The 27,082-nt window shown below is 40.9% G+C and overlaps 1 protein-coding gene across 2 annotated transcripts; it reads left to right on the top strand.

Moving 5' to 3' along the window:
- Positions 1–375: 375 nt before the first annotated feature.
- tbc1d22b (TBC1 domain family, member 22B) lies at positions 376–25,269 on the top strand. 2 transcript variants are annotated; one of them, XM_034205047.1, is made up of 14 exons: positions 376–680; positions 11,388–11,444; positions 11,817–12,006; positions 12,088–12,259; positions 13,133–13,300; positions 13,394–13,464; positions 15,078–15,206; positions 15,315–15,380; positions 18,904–19,018; positions 20,109–20,212; positions 20,295–20,370; positions 20,546–20,673; positions 20,790–20,885; positions 23,291–25,269. In XM_034205047.1, the coding sequence occupies exons 1-14, from the start codon at positions 625–627 to the stop codon at positions 23,417–23,419; spliced, it is 1,557 nt and encodes a 518-aa protein (XP_034060938.1). In that variant the 5' UTR covers positions 376–624; the 3' UTR covers positions 23,420–25,269. The 2 variants fall into 2 exon arrangements, with proteins under 2 accessions (XP_034060938.1, XP_034060939.1); XM_034205048.1 differs by lacking the exon at positions 11,388–11,444 and having other exon boundaries at positions 12,091–12,259.
- Positions 25,270–27,082: the final 1,813 nt, after the last annotated feature.

Genomic DNA, 27,082 nt, shown 5'->3' with positions numbered 1-27,082 from the left:
CCACCACCACTGGTGATAACACCTATGACAGGTCACAGTGTATCATGGGGTGTAGCAACACCTGTCTTTCGGAAGGTCGACGGTTGCTAGCAAAATTGTCTGTTGTCAAGTTGTAGGAATTAATTTGCCCTACCTAAAGCCAAACTTATTAACATCGCGGAGGTGTCTGTCTACATGTCCTAACGAGGTCTTTACTTTTGAACAGTAGTCTCCTTTAGAACAACAACAAACTTCTCCCTACCAGGATGAAGTTTTAAACATATTTAAATGTTGTGTCCCTCAATCTGTATCCCATGGTCTGTAAGCATGAGCATCCCTACCGTCACTCCACCTTCCCCTCCTATTGGCCACTGTCAGTGCACCTGTTCTACCAGCCCGCCAATCACACGCTTGGTTGGGGTGTGCTCCAAGATGGCGACTTCCAGGGATCTGTATCAGACATTATCGCATATGAAAGCTAAATATCAGTGTCTACCCGTGGTTTAAACTTCCTAATAGGTCGAAAATAAGGAGCCGAGTGGGGCTGAGTTGTCGCCAGTGAAACGTGGAAACAGTTCCCCTATGGTTTGTTCGTGCGGCGAGCCGGCTTCGGTGTCGGTCTGAAGGAGGTTGTGTTATCCGAGTATGGCCACCGAGAACAGGATCAATTTTTGGAGGAGAAACGCAAAGGTTCCCGGCAGGTGAGTTTCTCTCACTCTCTTTTAATGTTACTTAACGAAACAGTGCTTATTTTACAGTGCTTCGGTGCGTTTCAGACGGACACTGTTAAATATGTAAATACAGTCAGTTAGAGAGTCAGAGTTACATATCATATAAACATGGTCTATCGTAGGCTTTAATAGACTCATAGTGAAGTATAGGAATACGATGTTAAGACAAAGCTCTTTAACTGACTTGAACGAAAACAAATTCAAACAACAAAAAGTAGCTCAAAGCTGACCATTAGTTGACCATTATGTAGTTGTGGGTTTTAATGTATTCACTTAACGACTTGTCAGACTCTTTCCACTGTCTGTTTGAGTGTGTATAATAGCCTCCAGCTGAGAGAGACAGACCTCCATCTCTTTCTTCTCTGCGGTGTGTAACGCTCAGAGTGGAGCTGTCAGGCCCGCCATATGCTTTCTCGGGCGGTGCTAAGAGGTGCTGACTCTCGTTATGGGCTGCTGTGGGCTAGCTGTTGAAATAGATGACAATGAAGGAAGCTCCACTATCTTGATAAAGATAACACTGCTGTAACATCAGTTAGTTCTCTCTATTTTGTAATCTCTTAATACGTTTTATTAGATGAGTCATAATGGAAGAAGTGGCGGCCGGCCCATAGGGGTGCTAGGGGCGCCGCCCCCCCCTCTTCCCACATGTTTGATTGTTACAAATAAATAAAAAAAAATATATATATATTTTTTTTTTTAATGAACAAGTTAAATATGATATAGTTGGTATCAGTAAAATGTATAATCTACAATAAAATCTCGTTTAAAATTGTGTTACGATGTCTAAAGTTACTGATAAGTCTCCTGCCTGGCCGCAGCGTGTATCATTGCCCTCTCTCGTCTGGGCGCTAAGAAAGGAGCCCTCAGCCAGTGCATTCTTCCGGGGGAGCATCCCCCCGGACCCCCCTAATATGGTTTGGTCACCATTTCCATAGCCCCACCAAAAATAATTTCCACCAGCCGCCACTGAGTAGAAGTTAAATGATTATTATAGTTTTTCATTGATGACCCAGCAGCTAACACTTTGGGTTACAGGGTTAACGCTTGTTACAATCTAATGAATTGGTGTTAGGGAAAAAATAGTATTATGTATTCGAAGAGGGAGAGATCATGACCATTGCTTTAATATAGGCCATAGCACCAGACTATTCCCAGCCTGTACAGCGTGCCCAATAGGATCATAGTCATTGATTGTAATAGGCACTGGGGACCTAAAGGTATTCTCTTTTCTTTTATTCTCCTCACCTCCTCATGGGAAAATAGTGCTGTATCGATTTATCAACAAATCAAATATATTAGTTATGTAAATTAGTCGATTAGCCAACTATTATGATTTATTATGATTTTGTAATATTTATAACATATAGTATTGAACTAAATATCTTTGGAATTTTTAAGACATTTAAAATTGTCTGTTTGAGAAACTGGGATGGTCATTTACTCATTTTCTATACTTTCCTTCATTTCATGGACAAAATGAAGAATCATTTAATAGTGGAAAGGATCTGCATTTGAATGGATAATGAAAATAGTTGCCCTAATGGAACATGAGAACTCATCAGACTTGATTGATAAGAAATGACCTGTGTTCATACTCAAGTGTTTTTCTGTGTACTTGCCTATTTGTCTTTATGACTCTGAGGGTTGTCCTGCCCTGGCAGACACGGTAGAGCAGGTTTGGGGGGGTTAGGGAAGTGTGTTTGGGAAATCTGAGAAGAGATGATCTCTAAGGAGAGGGCGTTGCTGTTTTGTCACACACACTGATCTTTCTCAAACTGTGGTGGGTGGAAGGCTGGAAACACAAACACATGTTTGAACAGGAAAGCCAGCAGCTAGTCTCCCTGCCTGTCCTTGAGCCGCTCCTGATAAAACCCAGCTGAGGCTGATAAAAAAGAGACTCTGGCACTGGCAGATAATGAGCAGGCCCAGTTCTTAGACGCCAGGCTTACTGTCGGTTTATTCATGCAAATTATAGGAATTAGCCTGACAACGCTTAGCCTCGAGCGTGGGAGCCACCGTTTGACAGAGTCCACATTACTAGTGCTTCTATTTGTTGCTTTGTTGTGTTTACACAAAAGCCTCTGAGATACTTTGAACGAAGCGCTTATCATTAGTGACATTTCTGACACACTGACGGAGAGCATTTTTGGATAAAACGTCATATTAGATTCAGTGTTAGACCACCGCTCTGGTGAAATAAAGGAAAAGCTATTAATCAATTCCCTTTCCAAAATCTGTGAACATAATATTTATTTAAGAGTAGGCCTGCACAATTAATCAAAACTTTATCCAAATCGTAATATTTCTAAGAGCAAAATTCGAAATCGCAGAAGCATAATATTTTTTAAAGGATAAATATGTGTTCAAATATAATTTTGAATGAAGTATTTTCTACAGACTAGGCTCAATATATTTGTTTGGTACAGATCCACTTAAAAAATCATACCCTGATCATTTAAATATATTTTTCAATTAAAAACTTAAATAATGTTACAAAAATTATAATGTGAATTATATCACAATTGCAATATCAGTCAAAAATAATCGCAATGAGTTTTTTATTATTTGTCCACATCCTGCTTTAAAGAGTCTTCAATTTAAGACCTCAAACTACTTTCAGTTTCACAGTATCTTTGACCAAAAGCTGCCCTCCAGTTACAAATAGTTGTAAGAGTTAATGTTCTAAAGGCAAATTATTTGTTTACAAGACTGAAGCAAAGATCTGATTCTGGCTCTTACAGATGCAGATATTCCCATGCTGTGTAACCCCCAAACAACTGAAGGTTTAGTGTTGGGCATGCATTACTTAATCCAGTAAAAAGTTTAGTTTGAAGCCTTAAAGTAAACCTATAATGCCAGGCAATAGCATTGGTCTCAGATATATAAAAATTAGAGATGTCCCGATCCGATCACGTGATCGGGGATCGGAGCCGATCACGTGATTTTCAAAAGATCGGAATCGGGAGAAAAAAATCGGGGATCGGGAATTATTTTAATTTTATTTTTTATAAAATATTTTTATTATTTTATTTAATGTTACAAAACAAGAATGACCATGCTCACGTCTTAAAGTCATCCTGAGGACTTAGTTTTGGTTTAAAATGACACAACATCATGTATGTGTTGCTTCTTTTGGGCTTGTTTTCAGACCTGCTTATTTCTCTCAAACCTGGCAACAGAGTGGGCGCAGTGTCTAATAGTAGCAGTAAGCTAACGAGACGCTACGTTCAGCTGGTGACTCGGGAGTCGGGACAGAGAAAATGTCAGCAGTTTGGAAGTATTATAAAATTGAAAGCGAAGGCAGTGTAACAGCCAGATGCAATGTTTGCAAGGCGGAGGTTCCGCGTGGTGGAAAGAACAGAGCTACGTTCAACACGACCAATCTAACACGCCACCTGAGAAACAAACACCAACAACAACAACAACACGACGAGTACACAGCGGCCACTCAGGTAACGGCACTGAAGCAACCGACACTTTCAGAGACTTTTAAAAGGAAAGAGAAACTGCCCCAGAACAGTGAAAAGGCCAAAAAAATAACTGCCAAGATAGCTGAATTCATCGCGTTGGATGACCAGCCGTTATCCGTTACCTTTTTTTTCTCTTAATGCATAAAGATGGGATCGGGAAAAATCTGTATCGGCAGATTGTCAAAATCAAATGATCGGAATCGGATCGGGAGCAAAAAAAGGTGATCGGGACATCCCTAATAAAAAGATATAAATATATATATAAAAAACATGTCTATGAAGTGTTTTGCTCAAAATACCAAACAGATCACCCATTCTAGCCATGCCTTATATCCCTCTATTTCACTTCCTGTTTCAAAAGTGCTGATTTGGGGTATAAAGCTTTTTTTTTTAAAATGATACAAAATAAAAAAGGAGGGGGCTGAGCTCATGCGGGACCCGGCAGCTACTGTCTAAACTAAATACTGCCGTGATGAAACGCCATATCATGGATCATCAAGGATTATTTCTGAAACACTTTGGAGCTCAAAGGCTTTCTCTCTTGCCGGGTATACCACAAGGTGAGTTCCTTTTTATTTCCTGCTTCTTCACACACATGCTCTCCAGTACAGGTTAGCTCTGAGTGTTAGCGATGCTAATGTAAACACCGACCATATCACGTCCAAAACAGTCGTGCATTGTTTCTGATAGCAACTTTCTGATAGGGCCGTGGGTCCACATTGCCGATATTACGTCATATCGGACGCAAATCTGGATCAGCTCCGTTGTTCCCCCGTTTTTAGAGATTTGGGTACGGAGGAAAAGAGAGAGGGTTTTATTTTCTGATGCTGCGTGAGTTCCCCAACGCGCCGGGGACACATATTTATGTATAAAATACATCACAAAGTGCATTTTGCATGATAGGTCCCCTTTAATGTTTGAATGGCTGGAGACGCTGCTGCCCTTGGCTTTCCTTAAAGGAAAAGAGATAAGAACAGCAGTGTTGTTGGCATCTGTACCTCTGGCCCAGATCCCATCTTACCACTCTGGACTGTGTCTGCCTGAGCTCACTAGAGAGTTGGAAAGAAGTTCAGCGGAGAAAGAAGATTCTCACATCCGCCGAGCATAATGCCCACCACAGGGTGGTGAGGGGCACAGGGGCTGCACAAGCCGTCCCCCACTTCTGTTCTCTACACACTTCAAACCCAGGCGGAATAACACGGAGTTAAGGTCCTTTATTAAAAGGGCTGTCAATGTTTTACCATGGTGTACTTTTCTGTAATTTAATTTGTACTTATTTAGTTTTTTAAATTATTAATAATGTGAGGATACTTTTTATATAATATGTAAGTCTACTCTTTTTACTTAATCTGCCCTATACTCTTGCTGTTTTTATACAGTGAATTTCCCCGTTGCGGGACAATTAAAGTAATTCTGGCTCTCAATATGCTATAGTGCAGGGGTTTTCAAAGTGTGGGAAGGTGAGCCTCCCCTCAGAGAACATAAGAACAGCCGAGCCTCCCCTCCCAATTATTATTGCTATTATTATTATTATTGTTGTTGTTGCTATAATGCAGGGGTATTCAATTGCATTTCAAAGAGGTCCAGTAAGAGAAAATGAAGACTGTTTCTCTCCTCTTGTCTCGTCTCTGTGTGTGTGTTTGAATCTATCGTGCTGACTCACTGACTACACCGATTTGATTTGCCTAGTAGCGTCACCTCCTTAAAACATGAAACAATAACTTTTTAAAACATATTTATCTTTATGTTTTAAACATATTGTATAAAACTCCCCCACTACTTGGACTATTCCTTGCACCCCTCTAGAATAAGCCCGAATGGTCTCAACCATATTGCATCAGTAACGTGCACTTGTTGTTATAACAAGATCGCAAGGACAGTGGTAGCGATCAGAAAATTGAGTGTTGTTCAGTTTGTGTGTTGTGGAACATGCGTGTCCGTGCACAAAAATATATCACACACCCAATTACAATTGCATGTTCAATTCACTACCCTGGAAGTTAATAAAGTTGTTAAAGTTGGAACAGCCTGTGGACAGCCGTTCTTCCTTGCATGTCAGTCGCCGACACCGTCTTACAGAGGATAGGAAAATCTAGCTGCAGCACGACCCGTATATTTTTCGCACGCCGTGTTCTCAATCTCAACACATTTTTAAAAAAAAACATTTCAACATCGTGGATACATCCTTATATGCTCCCGGCAACACAGTGAACGTCAACTTTGCCTCCTTATTACACTCACCCCTACTTTAGTGGGAACAATGAGTCTGCGTCTTTGATGCACACAGAGATAAACGCAGATCATCCTCTGGCTGCAGCCTTGGCCGGCACTTGCTTTTGATCAGAGTCAATGCGGAAAACCCACACTCACACAGGTAGGTGGAGGTGAAGGGAATAGAGTGGCGAAGTCCCTCCCCTTCCGGGGGAGCTCCATGGGACCTTATTTCGGAAAAATTATGTATTGAAGTCAATGGAGAGAGAAAGATTATCTTTCGATCCCGTTTGACTTGTGCCACAAATTACACATATGATGTTTGTCAATTTAAAAGATAATTTTGCGAGCCAAAATATTTTTGTTCTCACGCTGCGCCTCCCCTGAAGCTCTCTGGCGCCCCCCAGGGGAGCCGCGCCTCACACTTTGAAAACCGCTGCTATAGTGTAAACTAACATGCTTTAGTTATGTAATAATAATAACGTACATTTATATAGCGCCTTTCAAGGGACCCAGAAAAAACAGGAGTAAAAAAACGGTCAGACAGACAAAACAACGAATAAATAGGGGCCGAAGGCCTTTGGTATAAGTAGTGGGGGGCATGGGCATGGAGGGACTTGTAGGTGAGGAGGAGGATCTTATATGATATGCGGGATTTAACCGGCAGCCAGGAATAGGATGGGATTGATGTGCTGTGCAGTTTTGAACATACTGGAGCCTGTCTGGGGTTTTGTTGGGTACCCCGAACAGGACACCGTTGCAGTAGTCCAAGCAGGAGGTGACAAATGCATGTACTAAGGTTTCTGCAACGGACTCCGAGAGTGACGGTCGGAGTCTGGCAATGTTCTTTAAGTGGGAAAAAAGCAGATTTGGTGACGGACTTGACGTGGGAGTGGAAGGAAAGGGTGAAGTCAAAGGCGACACCCAGGTTGCGGACTTCAGGAGATGGAGCAGCCGTCAACCTCAAGGATGAAGTCACCAACCTTCCGGAGCAGTGCCTTGGGTGCCACAACCATGAGCTCTGTTTTCTTGTTGTTAAGCTTGAGGAAATTTGATGACATCCAGGTTTTTATTTTGTGCAGGCAGTTTACAAGGGGGAGCTGGGAGGATGGAGTAGTGATGAGATAGATTTGGGTATCATCAGCATAGCAGTGGAAGTTGAGTCCATGATGGCGCATGATCTGGCCGAGGGGGAGCATGTAAATGGTGAACAGGAGGGGGCCAAGTAACGTGATATACAGTGGGGCGAAAAAGTATTTAGTCAGCCACCAATTGTGCAAGTTCTCCCACTTAAAAATATGAGAGAGGCCTGTAATTTTCATCCTAGGTATACCTCAAATATGAGAGACAGAATGAGAAGAAGAAAAATCCAGAAAATCACATTGTCTGATTTTTAAAGAATTTATTTGCAAATTATGGTGGAAAATAAGTATTTGGTCAATAACAAAAGTTCATCTCAATACTTTGTTATATACCCTTTGTTGGCAATGACAGAGGTCAAACGTTTTATGTAAGTCTTCACAAGGTTTTCACACACTGTTGCTGGTATTTTGGCCCATTCCTCCATGCAGATCTCCTCTAGAGCAGTGATGTTTTGGGGCTGTCGCTGGGCAACACGGACTTTCAACTCCCTCCAAAGATGTTCTATGGGGTTGAGATCTGGAGACTGGCTAGGCCACTCCAGGACCTTGAAATGCTTCTTACGAAGCCACTCCTTCATTGCCCGGGCGGTGTGTTTGGGATCATTGTCATGCTGAAAGACCCAGCCACGTTTCATTTTCAATGCCCTTGCTGATGGAAGGAGGTTGTCACTCAAAATCTCACGATACATGGCCCCATTCATTCTTTCCTTTACACGGATCAGTCGTCCTGGTCCCTTTGCAGAAAAACAGCTCCAAAGCATGATGTTTCCACCCCCATGTTTCACAGTAGGTGTTCTTTGGATGCAACTCAGCATTCTTTCTCCTCCAAACACGTCTAGTTGAGTTTTTACCAAAAAGTTCTATTTTGGTTTCATCTGACCATATGACATTCTCCCAATCCTCTTCTGGATCATCTAAATGCTCTCTAGCAAACTTCAGACGGGCCTGGACATGTACTGGCTTAAGCAGGGGGACACGTCTGGCACTGCAGGATTTGAGTCCCTGGCGGCGTAGTGTGTTACTGATGGTAGCCTTTGTTACTTTGGTCCCAGCTCTCTGCAGGTCATTGACTAGGTCCCCCCGTGTGGTTCTGGGATTTTTGCTCACCGTTCTTGTGATCATTTTGACCCCACGGGGTGAGATTTAGCCCCAGATCGAGGGAGATTATCAGTGGTCTTGTATGTCTTCCATTTTCTAATAATTGCTCCCACAGTTGATTTCTTCACACCAAGCTGCTTACCTATTGCAGATTCAGTCTTCCCAGCCTGGTGCAGGTCTACAATTTTGTTTCTGGTGTCCTTTGACAGCTCTTTGGTCTTGGCCATAGTGGAGTTTGGAGTGTGACTGTTTGAGGTTGTGGACAGGTGTCTTTTATACTGATAACGAGTTCAAACAGGTGCCATTAATACAGTTAACGAGTGGAGGACAGAGGAGGCTCTTAAAGAAGAAGTTACAGGTCTGTGAGAGCCAGAAATCTTGTTTGTTTGTAGGTGACCAAATACTTATTTTACCGAGGAATTTACCAATTAATTCATTAAAAATCCTACAATGTGATTTCCTGGATTCTTTCCCCCCATTCTGTCTCTCATAGTTGAAGTGTACCTAGGATGAAAATTACAGGCCTCTCATCTTTTTAAGTGGGAGAACTTGCACAATTGGTGGCTGACTAAATACTTTTTTGCCCCACTGTAGTTGTATGCTCTTTCTTAAAGGTGGGGTAGGTACATTTGAGAAACCGGCTCGAGATACACTTTTTGTTATATTCCATGGAATGCTCTTAACATCCCGATAGCAATGAATATCTGAAGTGCTTTGACAAAAAATCAATAAAAACATTTCATCTGTGGAAGTCGTAGCACTGTAAAAAGCACGACCAATCATCTGAGCCGGCCCGGCTAAAATAACTGGATGGCCTACCTGCCTGTCAGCCTTCCATCTGTGCACAAACTTATCTCGTGACGTCATGTGCGTGTTCGTGTGTGTTGGAGGAGGGGCTCTGTAAGGAAGTGGCAGATATTTTCCGGCTGTGTATTTTCAAATTCTAGCGCACTCGAGCTGGTTTCTCCAAAATTACCTACCTCACCTTTAAGTTCTTAATTCTGTTTTAGGGACATTGTAACTGACGATAATAACTGAAAATAATGACAATTATAATGTATGATTTTGAATCAAAGCACATTTTCAAGCATCTATCAAAATGGCTCACTGTTAGAAGCTGGTCCACCGCTCGTACTTCTTCTCAGATATGTTCTCTCTCGCAGCAGGAAACCACTGATGTGGCCGCTGCATTCAGTGTGCCTTCAGTCATAAGTGCAGGTCTTTTGTAGCCGTCCACTCACAGCATGCAGTATACACATGGTGTGATCTCATACAGAGCCACTTATGTCACACCTTATCTGCCCTGTTGTGCTTGTGCATGAGCAAACATTTTACCACATCTGAAGTGACCATTAGTGCAGTTCCATATCAATCCATTGAGGTAGGCTATGCCATAGGCTGCTTAAGCCTGGTATTGAGAAAGTAATGAATGAGAAATTTGATATAAAAAAACATGTTACATTTTTTACTTCGAGCGTATGGGTCCTCCGAATGTCAAACATCGACTACTTATTGATTCTGATTTTTTTTCTTCTCATGAATAATCTCTATATTGTTGTAAATAACGTGCAGTACAGTATACTGACTTGTCTTTTTTTTGTCATGTGTAGCATGCTTTTTGTAGATGTTGGCATTACTTAAACCGTGCACACTTTTTGCAGGTAATAATTCTGGGCACAGTGTGTATGACAACGTGCATAGTCAAAAAGTGTCACAGCTATGGGGAACTCTCCTCTGTTATCCTACGTTGTGTAATACTTGAACTGATTTTAAATTGATTTAGCAACTCATTGCAACAAGGGAAAGAATGTTTACTAAGAGCTTCACATACAAGGTCAGGACCATAGACTGATCATGCACTTATTGTAAGTCGCTTTGGATAAAAGTGTCAGTTAAATATAATGTAATGATCAGGACCATAGACTGGTCAGGAGCATAGACTGGTCAGGAGCATAGACTGGTCAGGAGCATAGACTGGTCAGGACCATAGACTGGTCAGGACCATAGACTGGTCAGGAGCATAGACTGGTCAGGAGCATAGACTGGTCAGGAGCATAGACTGGTCAGGAGCATAGACTGGTCAGGACCATAGACTGGTCAGGACCATAGACTGGTCAGGAGCATAGACTGGTCAGGAGCATAGACTGGTCAGGACCATAGACTGGTCAGGAGCATAGACTGGTCAGGACCATAGACTGGTCAGGACCATAGACTGGTCAGGACCATAGACTGGTCAGGAGCATAGACTGGTCAGGACCATAGACTGGTCAGGAGCATAGACTGGTCAGGACCATAGACTGGTCAGGACCATAGACTGGTCAGGACCATAGACTGGTCAGGACCATAGACTGGTCAGGAGCATAGAGTGGTCAGGACCATAGACTGGTCAGGAGCATAGACTGGTCAGGAGCATAGACTGGTCAGGAGCATAGACTGGTCAGGACCATAGACTGGTCAGGACCATAGACTGGTCAGGACCATAGACTGGTCAGGACCATAGACTGGTCAGGAGCATAGAGTGGTCAGGACCATAGACTGGTCAGGAGCATAGACTGGTCAGGAGCATAGACTGGTCAGGAGCATAGACTGGTCAGGACCATAGACTGGTCAGGAGCATAGACTGGTCAGGACGTGTCCTCTGAATAATAATAAATGAGTACACATGCTGACTATTAGCGTTAGCTTGGTGAAAGACTTGGAAGCTCTATGTGTTTTCTGAACAGATGTGACAGCAGTTCACATGTCATCTTCTGCAGTGTACAACCAGTTTATGGAGCACAGCACCCCCCTCTCGACCCACGATTGCGTCGCACGTAAGTGCTGAACCCACCGTCTGTGGCTAACTCCCCACCTGACTGTATGACGTCACGTTACCCACATGGATGCATTTTATTTTTGTGTTTTTTTATTTTCTGTCTCCCATTTTTAACTTTGTTTTTCAGCAAGCTCTTCCATGCTTCAATAACTTGAACATTTGTGGATTGCATGCACCTGCACTGAACCTGCACTGAACCAGTGTGTCCTTAATTCAACCCATATAAGAGATTTCCTGTGTGCCATTGCCCTTTTCTTTTGCAGATTTTGTATTCTTTCTATGTAGCAGTACACCTACGTGTCAGTTGGTGAACCTCCCTTATTGTTTTTGTTTTTCTGTCTGATGGATCTCTCTGTCTGTACCTCTGCAGATATCCCAAAGACACAAAGCCCAAGTTCAACAATCTTAAGTCTAAAAAGGCCTCTAGCTTCCACGAGTTTGCTCGCAGCACCAATGATGCTTGGGACATCGACGAAGAGGAGGACGAAGATTTCCTCAGCACCCCTGCTCCAACTTTAAGCTCACCATCAGGCCATCACTCCACATCCGCACAGGACCAGGTAGCTACAATACGTCCTTTTCTACCGTGAGCACTGACATTGAGTTGGACATATGAATGGAGATTTTCTGATGTGTTTCAGCAGCAGATTCAAGATGATGGCACAGAAACGGGGGTGTCTGACAGACTGGCACCGCCCAGCACAGAAGCACTAGACTTCCAGGATGTGCAGGAGGAGGATGCAGAGTACTGGGAGCATGTCAACGGCAAGGTTGTCAAGTCTAGCAGCGACGCCCACCTCAACATGTCCTCAGGTACGTGGGTAATATGCTGCAGAAATTCATTGGCAATGAGACATACTGAGATGTATTCATATTCAATTTAGTGACAGGCTTTTTTCGGGCAGAGCTAATACTGCAAGTATTGTGATTCTATCAGGCCTAAAGCGTGTTCGTCCAATTGTTCTCATCTCTTTGTGAACGTATGTGTTTCCAGTGACACTTACTATATGCATCTGTACGAAACTATTTTTAATTTTTGAAACAGAATTATGCTTAAAAAAACATCATCAATATCTCCTGATGTAGGATGAAAACTATCATACTAAAGCCAGAGCTAAAAGCGCTAAATGGAAAAAATGTAACATTAGTTCTGGATGACATTCATGATCCCCCACGTGTCGGTGTGTAGCCTCAGATATTCAGGCAGGGCTCTACATCAGTCCAGCTGACTTGTTGTAAAATGTCACCTGAATGTGTCAGCAGTCACCTGACTTCTGAATTTTCAGACTGCTCTCAAGTCACCCACTGAGCTTTTGACATTTGGGACCCGTGTCCCCAGGCAAAGTACCCTCAGGGACTTCATTCATAGTGCATCACAAAAAAACATTATACAGTACATTTGATATATTGAATAGACAAGAGAATTCAAATAAAAACAAGCTCAAAAAGGCAGGTGTCAAAGTCAAAGTGCATTGTGAGATATGAATAGTTGTTTTATTTATTAAAAGGCAGAGGCAAAAGAAAGTCTTCAGCTTTGATTTAAAAAAAGTGAGAGTTGCAACGGACCTGCAGATTATTCCAGATATATGGAGCACAGTAACTAAATACACACATTAGAGGGCTAACTTAGTAAGGAGATATGACATTTATAATTATGTATCAATATTGTTGTGTGGCCCCCGGCAGTCTGCTCCAGCCTGCAGAAGCAGCAGTCTCTCCCAGTCCGTGCCATCATCCCACTGGTGGCTCGCATGTCGGACCAGAACGCGTCAGGGGCCCCACCCATGACGGTGCGGGAGAAGAGCCGGCTGGACAAATTCAAGCAGCTGCTGGCCAGTCCCAACACTGACCTAGGTAGAGCATATGTAATAATTAGTTTCACACTACACTGTGATATACAGCCAGCTGTGTATTTAAATGTGTTCACACCGCACTCTGCTGTTACAGAGGAACTCCGGAAGCACAGCTGGTCGGGCATTCCCCGAGAAGTCCGGCCGATCACATGGAGACTCCTCTCTGTAAGTCTCATGACATTCAGCTCTGCTTCATCATATGCCCTGCTTTGTCTTGGCTTGATACAACTCATTGGGTAACAGATCCTGTATGAGAGCCCCTGTTTAAACAAATTAAACATTTCTGTGTAGCCAGTGCCAGTCGATTCCTTTTTAGAAAGGACTCACATAGTGTCAGCATCCTTATCATCACAAACAGCCTTAAATCCTGTCCTTCTTTTATCTTAAATAGCTGAAAATGTCCCTTTTACTGGCAAACCAACACTTAGAACAAGCATTCAGTCGCACAGATGATCTATAGTCTGTAAAAATATGAAATGGACTGAAGCCACATCTTTCAACTATTATTTCTCAGCAATCAACCGAAAATATGAATTTCTAATAGCAAAAGACTTTCATGGTTTTTGCTTGATCTTTAAAAATGATTATATGTGTTATAGTGAATTGTATAGTACGGAGCCGTGGAGGGTTCATAGAGAGAAAAATAAATAAAACGTGGCCACGTTTTACTTTCTCGTACGCACGCTTTAGTAACTCGTGCGCACGAGTTACTAAAGCATGCGGTTGATTTACTGAGTTGATAACCAGCTTCGTAGGACCGCTTATCGACATCGCGTTTGTTAGGGTCAGTTAAGCCGGGTAAATCGAACATGTCCAGGGTCTGTTGAACTGGCTTCGTCGTACAGGGCACTGGAGGCAGTAACGTGTAACTCAGCAGAATCTGAGAAGAGCAGCACCAGCTGCAAAGAGCTGTGCCTTTTATTGTTTACTTCACTGCGTTTCCCTTCATTAGAACCGCTGATCAAGGCTGCTACGTTTAACCACACACACCTATACACACATCGAACTACCAGAGTATTCCCCCTCGCTTTAGTGTGTGTGTGTGTGTGTGTGTGTGTGTGTGTGTGTGTGTGTGTGTGTGTGTGTGTGTGTGTGTGTGTGTGTGTGTGTGTGTGTGTGTGTGTGTGTGTGTGTGTGTGTGGTGTGTGTGTGTGTGTGTGTGTGTGTGTGTGTGTGTGTGTGTGTGTGTGTGTGTGTGTGTGTGTGTGTGTGTGTGTGTGTGTGTGTGTGTGTGTGTGTGTGTGTGTGTGTGTGTGTGTGTGGTGTGTGTGTGTGTGTGGTGTGTGTGTGTGTGTGTGTGTGTGTGTGTGTGTGTGTGTGTGTGTGTGTGTGTGTGTGTGTGTGTGTGTGTGTGTGTGTGTGTGTGTGTGTGTGTGTGTGTGTGTGTGTGTCACCACCGGCATTTGTTTTCAAATTACCACGAACAGCAGACGCACACACACAAAACGAGGCCATGCTTTATTTATTTTTCTCTCTATGAACCTTCCAGGGCTCCGCAGTATAGTGATCTGTTTGTGTACTTGTATGACATTTCTTTTATATTTCTTGTCTTTCTTGATATTATTTCATCTACTACATGAATTCACACCATGAGACTTGATTTCTGAATTTATTTTTCACAGAAAATGATCTCATTGGATAACTCACAAAGGGCTTAGAAGCTATGCTTTTTGCTTTCCCACCTCACCTTACTTTGTTTCGATGTAACTTGTCTGTATACATTAAATATATATTAGTTGAATAAAAAACATTTTTCTTCTTTATCTTCTCTCTGACAGGGCTACCTGCCAGCCAACAAAGAGCGCAGAGAGCTGGTGATGAAGAGGAAGCGAGAGGAATACTTTGGCTTCATAGAGCAGTATTACCACTCCAGAACAGACGAACACTATAAAGACACTTACAGACAGGTAACACTGCACTTACTACTGCTCTTTAGATGAAGACGGTGTACATGAACATCAAGTGTCTGCTTTTATTATCTTGAGTAGCATCTCAATCATGTTTCTTCCTGTCAGATCCACATCGATATTCCAAGAACCAACCCTCTGATTCCCCTGTTCCAGCAGCCGGCAGTACAAGAGGTAAGATCTGACTGTTGGACACATCAGAGGTTCATCCAGAGTGCCTCTGGAGAACTTCATAACCATTGTTTTGGATCATCTGGCAGGAGCATGTATCATGAAGCTAGATTGGTGGGTTAGTCAGCAGAATAAAGTGCCAACTCCATAAAAGGCATGAGACTGCAAGGCCATGTTCACATTTACAGAGTGAAAAGTGAGTCAAGTAGGCCCAAAGGAACATCTAAAGAGGGAGAGGAAACAATTCTGCAGGAAGTGACCGTCAGTAGCAGATACTGTATAAAATATATTTAAAAAAATACAATTTATGCTATTAACTACTCGTTTAGTGTTGCATTGTTAGTGGTTGTTTATTTTAAAAGAACAGGATTTGTGAAATAATATTAAATAGAACTGGAATAGTTCTATTTAATATGATTTCACAAATCCTGTCTAATATCTGGAATATTAAATAGAATATTTAATATATTAAATGAAATATGAAATAGAATATTTAATATTCTATTTCATATAGAATATAATAATTGTTTTTGTATAGAACAATTTTGAAATTATATTAGTAATTTTGCACAAACATGTCTTGATTATGCTTAGATTCTGTTCTTACCAAAGAACACATCCAGAATAAGAATACATTGGTTAATGTCACAATGTTCATGAAACTACTTTATGGGTTTTATGAATACATTTCATTTTAAGAACAGTTGTTGATTAGGCCTTATGAGGTAATGATTTATTTCAGGAAATCTCGACATGGCATTACGTCATGTAGATGAGATTGGAGACGCTGTGCCTTTTGATACACTTAGATGTTATCTCCTGTAGATAAGTGACGTCCATGATATTGTGCTGAAAGTGTGGCAGTATGTGTTAGCCACAGAGGAGGAGCCTGCATCAGATTACTGCACGACAGAGGATCTGTGCTGATAAAGAGGAACTTCACTCAGAACAGCTTGTTCCTCAAATGTTCAGATTTTTGTTTGTCTTGCATAACACTGAAGATTTGTCTCCACATTTACCAATAAACCTGTGATCGGGTTTAATCACAGCAAAACTACAGCAGGGGCATCACTAGTTCATTATGCTCAACATTATTAACTTCCAGTGAATTAGTTGTAATGACATTATCACATTATGTACATATTCTGATTCATATTGAAGTTTTTTTTACACATTCAGAGAATCGTCAGTTGACATCGAACAAAGGTTATTGCATTTAATAGATTTAATTTATTGGCAACTACAGTAAATATTCATATTAATGACATGACACGGTTGAAGGTAGCTTTCTAAATACAATAAAAAAGGTATTTATTTCAATATATTTCTTGGGAGTGGCCCAACATCTTGAGGTGCAATACTAATTTACTGACCTAACCCTTTAATCATCAAAAATAAAATAAGCTGCAATAATACTATAATGCTGCAATGCTATTAACATGAAACCACAATAGGCACTTCTGTAACAGACACACTGCTCATAAAGGTAATGTGGATCAAATCACAAGAAATAGTTTAGTGTCACATACATTGAAACATCTGTAAACGTAGTCATAATACAAATCAAAATAAACTTAATTCATAATTCACGTCAAGTGCTTTACAATAGGAACGGAAACCATTTCAAGAGAATAAAACAAACTTAAGCATCAGAATCTGAACCTTGAAAGCACAAGGAAGTGGAACCTGAGGATCTCAGGGTCATAGGGCAGTAGGAATAACTTGGAGCGAGGTCTTTTGTAACAAGTAGTATATTGAGTTTTAATATCCAGCCAGTGATCCAGCCATCCAGCCAGTGATAGGAAGCCAGCATCAGTCAAATCAAAAGCAGCAAATATGTGGTAACTAGAAAATGCATTTCCTGCAGAAAATGTGTGTGAATGCTGTAAACTGTGAACATTTGTGGCTGAATTTAGCTGAAAATGCAGCAAAAGCTGAATATTTTATTAGTTGAATGGTCTCTCTAGCTGCTTTTAGCTACAAAAAACAAGTAAGTCTGTGGCTGAACTTAGCGGAGAAATGCAGAAAAGTGAAATGATTTGAATCAAATTGTTACAGCTCAAATGCATTGCAATGACTTTGTTGAAAACTTGAAAGTGAAATGTTAAACTAAAAGAGTAGGAAAAATAGTGAAGAGGCTTAATATTTAAAAGAAAAGGTTTAAAAAATGTATAAACAACAACATGTCCTGAAAAGGCTGAATTAGTTAATAGTTGAATGGTTTCTGTAGCTGGAAGTAGGCTGAAGGAGTTAGATATGAAATGTAAGTAGTAGTGAATGAATGTTTACAAATACCTGTGTGTGTGTAAGCCCAGAGATCAAAGGTTTCCATGGAGATGTGCTGTGAAAGGAGAGCCTTTCCATTTGATCTGAAGGAGAGTTTTTGCCTCTTCATGCCCTCAAGAGGCATTTTTGTTTAATATTTGTTCTTGATTTTTAATTTTTTTCAACCTAGGAGAGGTTTTCCTAAGTTTTTCATGAAAAATTATGTCTGAGGAGTGTAGGGTTTGGGAATTATGGCAGGTTTAAAAAAAAAAATTGGGAGAATTTCAAGCACTCCTCCACTCTGTTTTGAGATCAAAGCACTCTAGACTTAACGAGCTGCTCAATACACACTACTGTTAAAATCTGAAGAAAGCCTCTTTACCAAGCTCCAAACTAAGTTAAATATCTCAAAAAGTGTAAAAGATATAAAAAATCTGAATAACAAGTTTATAGCTGAAGGTCTTGTGATCATTTTAAAGTTGGAATAAAGTCTCTAGCTAAAAGTATGTGGAAGGAGAAGCATTTGGTGTAAGGTCTAGTTAAAAGAGGATTTGAAGGCTCTTCCCATTGACTTCCATGTTAAAAAAAAGAGTTTAAAAAGCTGAATTTTTCAAAAAGTATCAAATATTTTTAAAAGGTTGAAGGTTTCCCATTGGAATGCTATAAATAGCATTCGCACTAATAAAGATTCGAAGAACGATAGTGGAATGCTGTAAACAGCATTTGCACTAATAAGCATGTCATTTGTGTTAAATGAGGCGTCTGTATCCTGAGGACTGTGCATGTGATTCAGGTTCTTCCATGAATCCACCACGATAACAGCTGCCTCCCCCCCCCCCCCCCAACACACACATACACACACACATTCATACACACATAAATATGCTATTTATAAAACTGTCTATAGGGTTCTATCTTCTTTAGTGTACTCATATTTATTCCATTTATAGTGTATATATTTATACCAGCTCTATAAACAGTAGTAAATAAATATAATACACTATATTATATTTATTTACTACTGTTTATAATGTGTATACCCATATATAATCTGTTATACAGTTTACATGTTATATTATTACCATACGTTACTCAGCACTTTACTGCTTCTTTTGCACTCCTGGTTAGATGCTAACTACATTTCCTTGTCTCCTAATCTAATCTTAAAAACCATATTGTTGTTCTATTTGCACAAAAAAATGTTTACTGTCTGTAATAAGAAAATACAGTAAGTCAAAGTCTGTACTGTCTGTGTCTGCAGGTGTTTGAGCGTATTCTCTTTATCTGGGCCATCCGCCACCCGGCCAGCGGCTACGTCCAGGGGATCAATGATCTGGTCACTCCCTTCTTTGTCGTCTTCCTCTCCGAGTTTGTCAGTAAGTCGCTGCATAGAGCCCCGTTATATTCACACTGGACAGAAATGACTTGAGTCAGCCATTGTTTCTGCTTTCGCAGTCTCAAAACAGTCTCTCTGTTTTATATCTGTTACAATGTAGTTGTTTGCTGCTATGGGCTGTTATTAGCACTACAGCAGTGCTCCACTACCTGTGCGGTTTTGGCGCAGTGGTTAGAGCGTTGGTCATCAGATCAAGGGGCGTTGGTGAACTCCAGTTCGAATCCCGCCTCGGCCGCCACTGCGTCAGGCCGTTGTGTCCTTGGGCAAGACACTTTACCCGCATTTGCTCCTGTGGGTAATGTCCGCAGTAATGACTCTTACATGTCTAATATGTGTAATGTGTATTTGTAAAGCGCTTTGAGCACCTGTAAAAGCGCTCTAATAAAAAAAATGTAATGCATTATTATTATTATTATGTCATATTACTTTATCATTATCATTGTACTGTTTTTTTAAATTTTATATATATATATATTTTTTTTTTTTCAGTTATAAAATAAACAGACATTGCTCCAGATAACAGAAAAAACAACAACACGTAACAACTAAACAAAACATAACGGGGGGGGGGATGCAAGGATGACTTCCTAAGACAGCTGATTGTGACATACACAGGACATTACATACACAATACATTACACAGGAGATGGCATATTGACAGGGTCAGATAGGAGAGCTGCGGACAGTGAACCGCAATCCTCCTGTCTCCCCTCAAAATCCCCCAGCAGAGAAGCTGCACGCTCCATATATCATTGTACTGTTGTCATATATTCATTTGTTTAGAAGTCTAGTTTACTATACTAGACCCGTGTCCTGTCCAAATTTGTGTGTAGACTGTTATTTTTATAAATGGATTGTTGTGCCTTCATTTTTATTTATATACGGCATTTTAATCTCTGTTTGTATCACACACAGAGAAATTGACAATAAAATTGAATTTGACTTTGGCTGTCCCTGAATATTGTTCTCATTGTTTACAAAGTGCAGGTATATCAGTCTCCTAGCCCAATAGTCATATGTGTGAGGCAGGCCCTTTCCCTCTCACTCAGTGCTGTTTGTTGTTCCAACAGAAGACGTGGAGAACTCTGAGGTGGCTGCGCTGCCTCTGGACACCCAGAGAAACATCGAAGCTGACAGCTTCTGGTGCATGAGCAAGCTGCTGGATGGAATACAGGTCTGTTCACACACATACACCTCCTAAACATTTAGTTCAAAACTGTAAATGATCCAGTTGACTGAAAGGGCTTTCCTTTCAGGACAACTACACCTTCGCTCAGCCTGGAATCCAGAACAAAGTGAAAGCTTTAGAGGAGCTGGTCAGCAGGATAGATGGTGAGTCCGAGAGTGTCACATTAGGCTTTAGGTCACATGGTCTTCTCTCTGTTGCTCATTCCTCTTTGGGGCATTTACTATGAGCTCATACATGTAGAACGTGATATAAGACTAACCAGCTGATCCCAGATAAGACCTATTAACCAGAAACCCATATGTGTGTGTCTGTCTCCAGAGGACATTCACAATCATTTCAAGAGGTACGAGGTGGAGTATCTGCAGTTTGCTTTCCGTTGGATGAACAATCTGCTGATGAGGGAGCTGCCGCTTCGTTGCACTATTCGTCTCTGGGACACCTACCAGGTAGAGTGTATACTACGAGCAAACCCTCACAGTAGGAAGTCATCTTTCTAGAAGTAATCTCCTAGTGCTGGACAGACTTGGTTCTCCCTGTTCATGTCTTTTCTCTTTTTCCACAGGCTGAAACAGAGGGGTTCACACACTTCCACCTGTACGTCTGTTCTGCCTTCCTCATCGAGTGGCGCAAAGAAATCCTCTCCATGGTGGACTTTCAGGTACAGATCAGTTTAGTCCTCTACACTTAGGTCAGAAAGTAATCAATACATATTGATTGATGAAGCAGCAGATGGTAGCAAGACTTACAGTACTGTATAGACAGGTTTATTAAGAAACAGGAGCAAGAGACCAAAAATAGAGACTAGGCAATCTATTGAAAACTGCATTTAAACAGGCTGTGATCAAAAGTTTAAGACTGTGATGGAAACTTCTGAAGCAAAGGAGACAGGACTCAGAGAGACACGGGGAGAGCTGGAACTTTGATGGCAAACACTGATGATTTATTTGGAGCTTCGGCCGGAGAATTCACAAGACATGTGCTGTGTCACGAGGTGTCAAAGAGGTTGCCAGACCAATTCTAAAGATCTCTACCTCCGACCCAAGTATTTAGCTGGTTCTGAGAGAATAATCAACATTGTGCATAACAAGATAAAACAGGAGGAGCACTAAAACACCTCTATGAGCTGACGCCAACAGGCAGGAACAGGGTGACAAAACACTGAGAGCACAGCAGCCAAGGCTACAGGTGCTCAGTGAGGACAGTACAAACTGATAAACTGTGTCAAAGGTGTGGGCCTAGGAAAATATCCCCCCCATCAAAGACTATAGTCCAAAAAACCAACAAACAGAAGTGTCAAAAATAAACTCAGTAGTGAGTAGCCCCCCCGTTGTTGTTGATAACATCAAGATGTGTTTAGGCATGCTTGAGTGTTTCCAGGAGGCTGGTGGGAACGTTGCTCCATGAGGTGAGGATGGCTTCACAAAAGGCATCCACGGTCTGGAACTGACGTCCATTTTTGTAAACTCCCCCTGCCATCCATCCCCAAACATTCTGAATGGGATTTAGACCAGGGGAACAGGCTGGATGGTCCAAATGAGCGACGTTATTCTCCTGGAAGAAGTCCTTCGTCAGGCGTTGTCCTGTTGAAAGACCCAGTCATCACCGCACAGACGAGGGCCCTCAGTCAAGAGGGATGCCCGCTGCAACATCTCCACAGAGCCATACTGTATAAAGCACAACCTGAAGCTCCATTGTGCCTTGAAGGAAGAAGCACCCCAGATCATGATGGAGCCTCCTCCACTGTGCCGTAGAAAACCTCTCCAGTGGGAGCTCCTTGTCATGACAGGAACGTTGGAAGCCATCAAGACCATCCGGGTTAAATGTTTTCTGAGAGTTCAACTTTCTTAGACGTTTTTGTTCTTTAAACCCTTCTCTCGCAGAGAGTCTACCACTTGACTTTTGAGTCCCAAAACTCTCAGGATCTTTTAAGAAATGTAAAATGACCGTCTTACTGCATCCAGCCTCGGCAGATTGCTTGTGCAGCTCAACAACCTGCCACATTCAGAGACAGAGCCTTCTGCCTTTGCCATCAGGAGGTGATGATTTGTGCGCAGATTTTGACACTTCGAGGATATGGTCTTAAACTTTTGATCAGCTGATGATCAGCCTGTTCAATAATAATAACTTGCCTACTCTCTATTATTGGTCTCTTGCTCCTGTTTCTTCTTTTTGCATTTTGAAGCTCTACCAACAACCTGGTTACGATCCACCAACAACCTGGTTACGATCCACCAACAACCTGGTTACGATCCACCAACAACCTGGTTACGATCCACCAACAACCTGGTTACGATCCACCAACAACCTGGTTACGATCCACCAACAACCTGGTTACGATCCACCAACAACCTGGTTACGATCCACCAACAACCTGGTTACGATCCACCAGTGCCAAATGACTATTCTTGTCATTTTTCCCCCGGTCTCTAGATTTTGTTCAGAAATGTATTATACAGATACATTTCAACCCACATACATACCCCGCCCTAACCAAAAACTCTAAGAGCTATTCATAACCCTGACTACTTAATGGGCTGAAGTATTTATTTTATCAGTCTAAACATTTGTTAAAAACAGGTAAGATAATAAACACAGACACATTATAGAGGAAAATTATGGTAAATATGGAATTCAGAGGAAAGTACATATGTGTAGAAGTCCACAGCCATTCAGCATATTCAATCTCTGACATATTTGCTTTACTGTAAGTGCTTTAAGTGCAAGATAAAAACATTTTAATAGTTTTGTCTCATTCCATACCTGAGGACCACTGAGCAGTTAATATTTTATAGTAACCCCCGAAATGTATAGGGAGGCGTATGGCGCAGTGGATAGAGCCTTGGTGTTGGGATCAGGGGGTCAGCATGTCGTTGTGTCCCTGAGACACTTCAGCCCAAAGTGCTCCTGTGGGGATTGTCCACAGTGTTGAGTATGTAAGTTGCTTTGGATAAAGCGTCTAACAAGTGACATGTCATGTAATGTATTTGAAATGCTATATGTATTTTGTATTAACCCCTGCCTTCCAAACCAGTGTCTATAAGTGTGATTTATGTTGTTCCTCAGGGCCTTCTTATGCTACTGCAGAACCTTCCCACAATCCATTGGGGTAACGAGGAAGTCGGCCTCCTGCTGGCTGAAGCTTATAGACTAAAGTACATGTTTGCAGACGCACCCAGCCACTACAAGAGATAGGCCCAAGTCTGATAGACCCTCCAGAGCAGCTGTGTCTCTGAGGAACCTGGGACACACAGAACTTGAACTCCAGTGACTGACACACTTCAAGCTCTGTGACTATGAGAATATTTGCAGTCACTGCACTGTATCGATGGACTGTTACAGAATAGATAACCACACCCACCCCACCTTGCTTTACTTGTACAGTCTGTGGTCATGCAACATGAATAACACTGTAATATAAAGGGAGGATGTCTGTGAGATTATCCTTTTAGTGAAAGATGGCATCTACAGATTCTATTTTTTTGAAGATATGTTTTGGTAGTTTTTTTACAAGGGAAATAATCTTAGATGTAAACCAGGCAACTACAATAATTTATTTTCTTTGTTCAAATGTATTTAGTCTTACACTGTTAAGCTATTAATAATAAGAAGGACCCCCGCCCCCACCTTTCAGATAAGAGTGCTAATTTATGAGTAGACTTATGTTTTGGTTCAGGGTTTTCAAATTTGCACAGTACAATCAATTTATTAAATATTCTATATTATACTTTTATTCAATGACTCGGCTCATTGTTAGCCAGTACTTATATTTAAAATAGTTGTAGGCATTAGACCTAAGAGTAGCACATTGTAGGTACTGTGTCTATTTAGCTTGAGTTCTGGGTTAAAGGTGGAGGAACACATTTAGTACCTAAGCCTCAGAAGAGAGGAGGTTAATGTAGCTTTGAAATTCCTTGTTTAAACTGCTACCCTGGAATCTTATCTAAGTCTTATTTGATTTTGTCCCTGTCTTAGATACATCTAAATGTTATTATATTTTGACAGTTAAATTAGTTAGAGATTGTGGCACATTGTAACAATGGCAAAACATGAGATCAGCAACAACTGGTCTGTTTGAATCTTGAATAATTTCCTTTTGCGTAACATTCAGAGTACATGATTGTATGATAATCTGTGAACTATCTAACTGGATACCTGTGGTCACCGTAAAGATGCAGGTCGTTAAACATCTTCCTCAGTATAGGATCATTTTAATATTTGTTTTTTTAGGTTGTGACTAAATGTCCTTCAGCATTGAAAAGGCATTTCCTTGTCTCAAGTTATACTTGAGACAGTCCTGTGGACACAGTGCAGCTCACATCATTTTGATGCATTTGTTATGTTCTTCTGTCTTTTAAAATGTGACATGGATAATTGCTGTGTTATCATTAATGTTTGTATTTTATATTTGTATATGGTTCAGGTTAGGTTGCTCTTGTATCTGTGACCATTGAGGGGTGAATATATATGTTACTACTCATCTACTGTACCTTCATTACCAGTGATAATTATACCACAATGTATGTCTGAAAGATATGACAATCATCATTTAATTTCCTAATCTACAAGAGATGTTCTTTTTTTAATTGTCTTTTGCCATTTTGACTTTTTATTTTACAGACGGTGTCCACACTGTTTAATGAGTCTTAATTCATATTCAAGAGTGATTCGGTCCTTCTGAAGTATGGCACTATATATTCTGAAGATGCTATGGTACTTAATTTGAGTCTGTGAAATAGATCATTTTCATTTTGGAACAATCTAACACTGTCATATACTTACTTATGGTTTATTCATTGCCAGTTTTGGGTTTAGCTTTAGCTTTGTGTTTAGCCTGCTATAATCTTGTGTTCATCCACCTTCTTTTCCCTAACTTTTAATGTATTTTAAGTGATGTTGTTGAATGTATGCCTTTAGCCTTAAAGTTGTTTTGTTTTTTCATTCAGGTGCGCCAACTGATTGTTCACTCCATATAAAGGTCATAATGTCCTCAAAATATGATGTTGACTCTAAAGGCTGAAAAATAAAAAACAACTGATATCTTTCCAAGGTGTTCATGCTGTCTTTGGCCAATCAAATATGTTTCTGAGTGATTCAGCATTACAATCAAAAGTCAATATTGAATAATGAAAAAATACAAAAACAGAGCATTAAACAAACCATCATGCTCTTACTTTGAAATCATGCGGAAATGTCGTCATCAGCAGGCCATCACGTGGTTTCCGAAAATAACCGAGTGACACGAGTAGATTTTAGTCGAGACCGGCGGAAAATATGTCTCAAAATTCCGTGTGTGTAAAAAGACGATCCGTGAACAGAGATTTGAGATCCGTGAACAGAGATTTGAGATCCGCAAGCGCATTTTTGGTCCACAAATACAAAATGGATTCACAAATGCCTGATCGAAAGGTGTAAATGTTAAAGAGATATTCACAGATCTTTTTTTTATTTGTGAACATATTTAACGTATTTGCAGATCCGTTTTACACTTGTAAATGTATTTGTGAGTTTGCAAATCTTTTAAATGCATTTGTGGATGTTGTTTTACATTTACAAATCACATATTTACACACAAATTATTTTTATGTTCACACAAATAATTATGAGACATATCTATGCCCATAAGCTGGTTTCTCCATTCTTACCTACCCTACCTTTAACATCCCGATAGCAATGAATATCTTAAGTGCTTTGACAACAAATCCATAAAAAATGTCATCTGTGGAAGCCGTGGCGCTGTAAAAAGCACGACCAATCATTTGAGCCGGCCCGGCTAAAATAACTGGATGGCCTACCTGCCTGTCAGCCTGAGCCTTCCATCTATGCACACATTTATCTTGTGTCCTCATTGGTCATGTGCACGTGCCTGTGTGTTGGAGGAGGGGCTCTTTAAGGAAGTGGCAGATTTTTTCTGGTTGTGTATTTTCAAATTCTAGCGCACTCGAGCTGGTTTCTCCAAATTGACCTACCCCACCTTTAAGTATAAGTAGCAATACATATAATGTAAAATCTACTCTGTTACAAGAAGTAAAAGTTCAAAAGTATTGGCATAAAAATATACTCAAGTGCCAAAAGTAAAAGTACCCATTATGCCTGAAGACCCATTTCAGAATCATATTTAATTATAAATTGTGATTATTGATGCATTTATGCGTTTATAACAAATTGTAAGTGTAGAGCTAATTTAAATATATATATATATTAATATATCAATATGTTGGTTTATTGGTATTAGATAATGATCTAGATTTAAAACGTAACTAACTAAAGCTGTCAAATAATGTAGTGGAGTAAAATATACAATATTGGCTTATATAGCTCGCTCCATTGCGGAGATATTCCCGCGAGTGCGGAAAACTTGAATTAATTAATTAATTTCAAATGTGAAATTTTACCAATATACTCACGGACCACTAGGGGGCGCTCACGGACCACCAGTGGTCCGCGGACCACACTTTGAGAAGCACTGTACTAGGGCATTGCGTTCCAAGAATGCAGGGTTGTTGGTTGTTCCTAGAGTCTCTAAAAGTACAATGGGAGCCAGAGCCTTTTCTTATCAAGCTCCACATTTGTGGAATCAGCTTCCAGTTTGTGTTCGGGCGGCAGACACCCTATCGGTTTTTAAGAGTGCGCTATAAGACCTTCCTGTTTGATAAAGCTTATAGTTAGGGCTGATTAGATTCAGCCCCTAGTTTTGCTGATATAGGCTTAGTTTGTCGGGGGACATCTTACTTCTTCCTTCTCTCTGTCTATACCTGTGTACTCTCATGTTCCGATTAACCCAGCTTCCCCAAATTTCTTTCTTTTTGGTGTCTATATACGCCGGGATCCGGAGTCATGGATGATCCTGCGGTCCTG

The sequence above is a fragment of the Gymnodraco acuticeps genome, unplaced genomic scaffold (genome assembly GCF_902827175.1).
Source record: "Gymnodraco acuticeps unplaced genomic scaffold, fGymAcu1.1, whole genome shotgun sequence".
Lineage (NCBI taxonomy): Eukaryota > Metazoa > Chordata > Actinopteri > Perciformes > Bathydraconidae > Gymnodraco > Gymnodraco acuticeps.
This window is presented reverse-complemented; position numbering and strand designations above follow the sequence as displayed.